The sequence below is a fragment of the Anarrhichthys ocellatus genome, unplaced genomic scaffold (genome assembly GCF_004355925.1).
Source record: "Anarrhichthys ocellatus isolate YVR2014 unplaced genomic scaffold, GSC_Weel_1.0 scaffold236, whole genome shotgun sequence".
NCBI classification, from domain to species: domain Eukaryota; kingdom Metazoa; phylum Chordata; class Actinopteri; order Perciformes; family Anarhichadidae; genus Anarrhichthys; species Anarrhichthys ocellatus.
In genome coordinates, this window is record NW_022280266.1 from 71,385 (window position 1) to 79,247 (window position 7,863).

Sequence of the window (7,863 nt, forward strand, 5' to 3'; positions counted from 1 at the left end):
TAGTGTATTACCTAAAGGAGAGGGTGTTTGGAGAAACAGAGAGTTAGTTTGTGACCTTGGTGAAGCTGAACTCACACAAGCAACCGATGGAGGCGGCGGTAAACCAGCGACCGGCATGATCTGTGAGGTGAAAGTAGTGTTTTTATGAATGGAGTCTGGTGTGTTTGTAGAGATCATAGAGAACAGCTCGAGTTCCCCTCAGAAAGGTCTGTCTGACATCACGGTAAAGAGGTGAAGACAGCGTTCACTTTAACTGATAGACATTCTTTTAGGGGTCTAAAATACGTCCACAGCAGAACATTACTCTGCTCCTGTGCTGGTTCTCTGGTTCTACTGTAGTAATACACCGACTTATGGAGAAGTACCTTGAACAAGCAACCTTCTAAACGTCACAATTGTCACTTTAATGTTGTGTTCTTGGACGTCTTTATAAACTGCAGAGCCGTGTCGGATGTTGTCTGAACAAACAGCTGAGGAAGAGAGATAAAAGAATGAAACCCTGAGATGATGTAACTTTAGTGTCTGATGACTGAACGGGACCGGAAACGCCTGCAAGCACTCTGTTGCTAAGAAGAACAGTCTATATGGATATAATCCACCATTTACATATTAATAACTCTATATTCAAAGAATCAAAACAAAGAAACCAATCAAAAGGAAGAATAAAATCGAGGAAATTCTACTTTCTTGCAGAGATTATTTGTTACACAATAAATACAAAAACAACAAATGAAAATAAAGAAATAACAAAATATTTGTTTATTAAATCTATGTTAGTCACAATCTATCCAATAAACTAACATTTCAATCACATTTCATACACGAATGCGTGTTTATTTCTGATAAAGACTTCCTTCATGTAACAATGTTTAAGACAGTAGAGCGGTGATAGAAGGTGGATTAAACAAGCAGCTTTCTATAAACCTATGAATCATAGTTCAGGACACGTGGTCTGGTTTGTGGTCTGGTTTGTGGTCTGGTTTGTGGCGTTACCTCGTTCTTCAGTGAGCCGGTGATGTAGAGTCGCTCCTGCTCTGAAATCCGTGGGTGAGTGTTCGGACTGTCAAAGGCGAGGAAAGACCACAAGAAGAACCACACGAGGCCGACAGCACCTGGACACACGAAGAAGAAAGAGCTCATTTAAAGTGACAGTGAGGAACCTTTACCTGGTCCTGAACCAGGCTCAGTGTAGTCCTGGTCCTTTATCAGACCTCCATCAGTAAAGAGACCATCAGAGAGAAGATGGTCCGTTTCTATAGAGTTATTCTTGATGCTCGTCATCGGAGCCACCGGGTCCGATTCTGGTGAAACCAGATGAACTCATGCAGGTTTACCAGAACCTCCTTCAGCTCAGACTCCAGCAGAGACCAGTCCACCGTGGACAGACCCAGATCCTCCAGCAGAGACCGGTCCACCGTGGACAGACCCAGATTCTCCTCCTCCTCCTCCAGGAGCAGAGCTTCTCCTCTCTGGGAGCCAACACCGACACCACACTGCTGGAGACCCAGGATGTATTGCTGGACCCGCTGGAGGGAAGGGAGGCACGGGAGAACCAGAACCAGGACTGAGAGGGGCAGACTGTCAGACCCTGCTGCAGTAGAATGAGAGGGTTTAAAGGGAGTCTGGTGCTGAGACACTACCACTTTAGTCGACAGGGGGGCGCCAGAACCAACACAAGATGAAAGTTCCTCGTAGTAACTTTAACCGCAGGTCAACATTCACTTCTGCTGTGTTTCCATCTCATGTTCTTCTTCAACTTGCTGAATCATCGTTTTCAGAGACCAAAGAGGAACAAAGGAACAGACGGTGGAATCAGCATCAACCTGTGACTCATCAATGGAGAGGTCACTTCAGCTCATAGAAATATGATGAAAATAAGTGTTTTCAATCAGTTCCAGATGTTGCTTTGATGTAAAGTTTTCATAACTTATTCGTGACAGCGAGATATTATTTTTAGGAAAGACAATCCGTGACCTCAGTGGTGAGTCCACACAATCTCATCAGAGCTCAAAGTATCTAAGTCTGAGTGTAAAAGATCAATGAAGGCATTCTGAAGGCTTCAAGTCTTCATGATGATGTATCTTTATAACATTAACTCACAATGTTTTGGTGAATTTATCCTGAATATCAGCTGCAGCGTCCACAAAGAGTTCAGTTACTCAGATGTTAAGATGTTAAGATGTCGTCTGTGTGGATAAAGACGTAAATCTTGCAATTTTTAACACCTGCAAGACAAAAACAGCCGCAGAGGAACCACCGAAAAAAAAACAACATTTGAACAACTTTTTTTGTTATCAAAATGCAATAAAATCAAAATGTTCCATTAAAGAAAAGTTATAAAAATGTTCATGTATGATGTCATTCTAGCTGTTAGAAAGGCAGATGACCGGTGCTTCTCTAACGGCTGCACGTTCATCACCTGAAATGTTTCCAGTTAATGTTTTTCTAACTAATGCGTCATGAGTAGAAAACTGAAACGTAACACTAAGATTACACACTAAGGCTACTGTGTGAAAGAATCTCATCGATTCCTAAAAGGTAATCTGGGAACTGTGTTCAATCCCTCACAACTCAAAACAACATACCAACATAGAACCAGATGCATCAAACGGAGGTAAAGTTAGTGTTTTACCAAATATATAGAAGACGTAGGTCCAGTCCAGGTAGAAGCAGATTTCACCGGACAGAGGGAGAGAGACCACCGTCCCCAGCTGGGCTCCTGAGATAGAGGAGAGAGAACATCTGTATCACACAGCTGTCTGAATGCATGCTCAGTGTTCAGTGCTCTAGTGCACATGGTGAGGGTGAGACTAATGCAGCAGACTGATGGGTCATCTGTTGCTTTCTGTTTCTCAGTAAATAAATATCAGAAAATGGTGGAAAAATGTCTTCAAACTGCAGCTTTGTGCTGCAACCAGCAAATATTTCACATTTCTGTTGGACAAAACGATTCAACTCACTGCTCTGTTACAGAAACTACTTTTGTTAATGCTGACGTTGTGTCTGTGTGTGTTACCGATGTAGGAGATGGTGAGCAGGCGGCTCCTCTCCAGCGGTGGAGCCCAGGCGGCCCACATGGTGTACATGGAGGGGAACGTCACTCCCTGGAGACAAACAACAACACGAGCACCAACAGCAGCGTCATCTGTATCAGTTTGTCTGTGTCTATAACTCCATTAAGATCTTGTCATTTAACACCAACAGCTTGTGCAAATAAACAAAAACAAATACTAAACGAACCCGCCTACCTCTCCGATCCCTTCCAGCACCCGGACAGCGATGACGTAGCTCGCACCCAGGTCGGCGGCCACGGGGGTGAGCAGAGTAAAAACTACAGTTCCCAGAATCCCAAAGCCCATCAGCCACTTGGGTCCATAGCGGCCGGCCAGGTAGCCGCCGGGGATCTGGGTCAGGATGTATCCGTAGAAGAAGGAGCCCAGGATCCAGCCCTGAGTCTCAGAGTCCCAGTTGTACACGCTGGCCTGAGAGGGGACGACAAGAGTTCATGTTGTTGTTGTTATTGTAATTAATCTGTAGATGATTAATCAACTATTTGTTTGGTCTATAAAATGTCAGAAAATTGTGAAAAATGCTCAAGATGACATCCTCAAATGTCTGTACTCTGATATATTTGGATAAAAACAGTCATTGAGTAAATAAATCACAAAATATTCACATTTAAGAAGCTTTAAGCATTATTCACACATTATTTAAGCATTATTCACACATTTAGGGATTTTACAAAGACGGACAATTTAAACTTTTAAATGCTTTAAAAAAAAATGTTATTTGTGTAAATATTCGGCTCCCTAATCAAACAGTTTACAGGATATTAAACCTTCGGTTCCTTTATAACACATTTCATACTTGACTGACTTCTCTACAGAGTTTGTATGAAGGTAATAAAGTAGTTTATGAATATGAGATATGAGTTTACAGATATTTAAAATCCCTCTTCGTCATCGTGGAGTTTGGTTTAAGGTTTTTCCCGGTTACACCTTCAGTCTGTGTGCAGATCTCTGAGTTACACTCGTCGTCTTTTTGATTCTTCAGTTTTGTTTGTTTATTTAAGATAATGCAAGGACACAACTCGACAAAATACATAACATAGGTCTCTTACTTATTTTACCTTTAATGCAGGAGCACATCTGGATGATTGTAGTTATTGATGTTATAGAGTGAAAATCTAAAGAGATCCAGTGAACTGGGACTGTTTCTCAGCGCTGTGGCCCAATAACACGTCATGTTTAACGGTCAAACCACATGAAACATCAGAAGGAACTGCTCCAGCTACGCATCGCTTCCAAGACAAACTGATGAATATCAGACGTCTGGTCTCCTGCTTCACATATTCCGGACATATTTAGGGTTTTTCCATAAAGAGCAGACAAATATGGAAAAACGTTGCTGTCGAGCGTGTGATTGTTTTCCAATAGTTGTCTCTCTGAAATGAATAGTTTTAGCCTTTTTAATAAGACAATACATTTTTAAATCTCAACCAAGGAACAATAATATTTTACGTAGTCATATCTTATGCACATTCATTTTATGTTCTCTGTAATATTCAAATATTATAAAGGTGGAGGCTTCAAATAAGACCAGTTGACTTTTTGCATCTTCCTGCACTGAGACATTATTTATTTTATTGTTTAAATTGTGCAAAACTAAACTAAACACACACGTAGCAGTGACGTGACAGTGAGAGCCTCGCTGTTTGTGATGACCTGACTGTGGTAGTCGGTACTCACTCACATCTTAAAGTTTAAAGTCTTTTCAGGTAGTGAACGTGTGAATATGGTGCCATTAAAAAGAGCTTCATTTGACTTAATCTCTGAAGGGAAAGCTCTCGTGTGGGATTAAAGCGCTCCACTGCGCTCGTGTCGTGGCTCTCACCGTGTGGTTGTGTTTGGGCCGTGCTGGGTTGGCGTGAGCCGGACACACCGAGCCGCTGTGGTTGGTGCTGGAGTGGCGGGTGTTGTTCAGCATGTCCACCATGGCCACGCTGAGGTTCACCCGCAACGAGTAGACCACGAAGAAGCCCAACGAGGAGAGCAGCGCCAGGCCGTAGCGGGAAGAGCAGCATGCTGGGGCTGCAGGGAGATATACACATGAAACAATATAGATGAAGGTATTACGTAACATTATCAGAGGGGAGAGTCCATGCAATACAACGTTCAACACGCAAGCAGGAGCTCATCTTTGTGCTCCGTCACTGTACAGAAAAAATAACATTTTAACATCAGAATGATATTTAGCTTTATGTTAATGCTTTCTTCTTTATTCACTGAATATAAACCATCGAGTGAGACTTATATTGAGCTGCAACTATGACTCCATAGTAAATCATTTATAAAACGTGTTTCTTACTCATTCTAATCTGCAGAATGAGAGACAGAGAGAGAGAGAGAGACAGAGAGACAGAGAGAGAGAGAGAGACAGAGAGACAGAGAGAGAGAGACAGAGAGAGACAGAGAGAGACAGAGAGAGAGAGACAGAGAGACAGAGAGAGAGAGACAGAGAGAGACAGAGAGAGACAGAGAGAGAGAGACAGAGAGACAGAGAGAGAGAGACAGAGAGAGACACACACTTTGGTGTACAATAACTCTGGATTGCATAAGGTGCTATATTATGTTAACTACTGCTGCTACATAAGCACCTCCTCATATGAAGGACAGTGACATCACAATCTTTAGTGTCTTTTTCTGGCAGGTTGCCAATAACTACACAGAAAACTAAATGTGTTTAACAAAGTAAAAGTTGCTCTACTGGAACCTCAGGACACTTTGTTAACATGCTACAACTTTTATGAAACTTAACTCATGCAAACATGATATGACTGAAGATAAACTCAGCAGGTCTGTCTCATGATGTGAGGTCAGAACAGGTGTCACTAAACTCATGACGTAATCAATAAACGTGAGCATGAGGCACAAGATGGACATGGAGAGAAGGATGTTAAAAACCTTTATATTCAGATCTAATTTGGGTATCCTGCAAAATGAGAGACAGAGACAGAGAGACACAAAGACAGTGAGAGAGAGAGAGACAGAGAGAGACTAACTTTAAATGTTTACCTTATAGTCACTGAAGGTAAACACGTTACATAAAGTAATAAAGTAAAAAGTTATTTAGTTTCCTATATTTTTATAATTAAACATCTAAACACCACGTGCCTTTGTAACATATGTTACCCTAAACGTTACGCTGACCTAACGTTAGCTTCTGTTAGCTTGTATATACTTTATTTATTTTAGTTTCACCTCTCGTGACTTTGTCTTCGTGTCCTCGGTGAAGCAGTGGTGTGTCGTCTCCCTCCGTGTCGGACCCCCCGTTGCGCTCCATCTTCTCCGGTTAAAGTTAACCTCTTCTACCGCATCACGGACCGAACCCCGATGACAACAACAGAAGAAGAAGCAGGAAGCTAACGTCAGTCAGCTGAGCGCCACTCGATAGGCCAACTGCCGTCACGTGACGAGGGGCACGGGACCGGAAGTCGATTGATTGTATTTTTTTTCGTTATTTTATTTTTACTCCTACTACGCAAAAAAAAAGGGTCACTGAAAAGCAAAACACAAAAAAATCCACCCAAAAAAAAAAAAAAGATTAAATTTTGTTTTTGCTGGCGGAAAAAAAGAAGAAAAAAAAGATTATGATGATTTTTTTTTCTTTCTATAGCAACTGGAAACATGTGGTCGGTGTTATGGTTACAGATGGATGCACCAAAAGTTTTTTGTTTTTTTTTGCTGGTGAAATAAAAAATAAAAAAATCAGTTTTAAATAATTATAAATATTTATTTATTTACTTCTTTTGGTGGATTTTTTGAAGTGACCTTTTTTTTTTTATTAAAAAAAAAAGAAAAAAAGTGTCGAGAAGACCGGAAACCAGAAAAAAAAAACTCAAAAAAAAAATGTGTACTGTGATTTTTTTTTTGTTTTATTTGCTGGCGGAAATGGGCTTCCAAACTGTATCGTATGATGCAAAAGTATATTTTTTGTAGTTATTTTCTCAATAATAATAATTTAAAAAAAGGTGTTGGGAAAACCGGAAACCTTGAAAAAACCCAGTGCTAAAGTATTTAGATACCAAAGTAATACCAAAGTGTAAAAATACTCTGTTACAAGTAAAGGCTATGAATTCAAAATGTTACTTAAGAAACAAGTATTAGCATCACAATAAAGTACAAAAAAGTAAAATTACTGGCCCTTTTTAAAATCATATATATGTTATTGGATTATAATTATTGATGTATGAATGTACTCATCACTATAATGTTGTAGCTGGTGAAGATGGAGCTACTTTTAATTATTCTACATAGTGCTAAACAGCTAAACCTACAACCATAACATCATAATCAGTGTTAGTTCATTTATATTTTGTAATAATAATCTAAAACATTTTAGTAAAAAGTACAATATTTGCCTCTGAGAGATAGTGGTGTAAAGATAAATACTCAAGTAAAGTACAAGTACCTCAAAATTGTACTTAAGTAAATGTACTTGTACTTTCCACCACTGATAAAAGCATGATAAAAACAAAGACTGTAAATCAATGACCACCTATGTATGGTCTAAAGAACAGTCTATTCTACTCTACAACATTAGATAACCGGAGATCAAAGGGGCTAAATGCCCCCATCAGACCAAGAGGGGTCTTCTAATGATTTCAATTATTGGTAAATAAGACACAAATAAACAGTAGAGTTCATTCTCCTCATGTACACTCGCATGTAACCACAGCATCAGATGATGAGGAATTATGTAACATTCAAACACATGTTTGTTGTTGAAATGAGGGATGACTTATTGTCTCCACTGCAGACAGAGAGACACATCCTGTGGATATGAAGACAGACAGACAGACAG

The 7,863-nt window shown here is 40.1% G+C and overlaps 1 protein-coding gene across 2 annotated transcripts in view; it reads right to left on the bottom strand.

The window, feature by feature from the left end:
• slc17a5 (solute carrier family 17 member 5) overlaps positions 1 to 6,415 on the bottom strand; it is an 11,463-nt gene extending 5,048 nt beyond the window's left edge. Inside the window, exons 1-7 of one of the 2 annotated variants that reach the window (XM_031879230.1) lie at positions 6,261 to 6,415; positions 4,894 to 5,090; positions 3,249 to 3,482; positions 3,017 to 3,104; positions 2,633 to 2,719; positions 994 to 1,112; positions 76 to 120 (exon numbers count right to left, since the gene is read on the bottom strand). In XM_031879230.1, coding sequence (XP_031735090.1) covers positions 76 to 120; positions 994 to 1,112; positions 2,633 to 2,719; positions 3,017 to 3,104; positions 3,249 to 3,482; positions 4,894 to 5,090; positions 6,261 to 6,342 — 852 coding nt within the window. In that variant the 5' untranslated portion in view covers positions 6,343 to 6,415. The remainder of the gene's footprint in view (positions 1 to 75; positions 121 to 993; positions 1,113 to 2,632; positions 2,720 to 3,016; positions 3,105 to 3,248; positions 3,483 to 4,893; positions 5,091 to 6,260) is intronic. The other variant, XM_031879231.1, reaches the window with a different exon arrangement.
• Between the last annotated feature and the right edge of the window lie 1,448 nt (positions 6,416 to 7,863).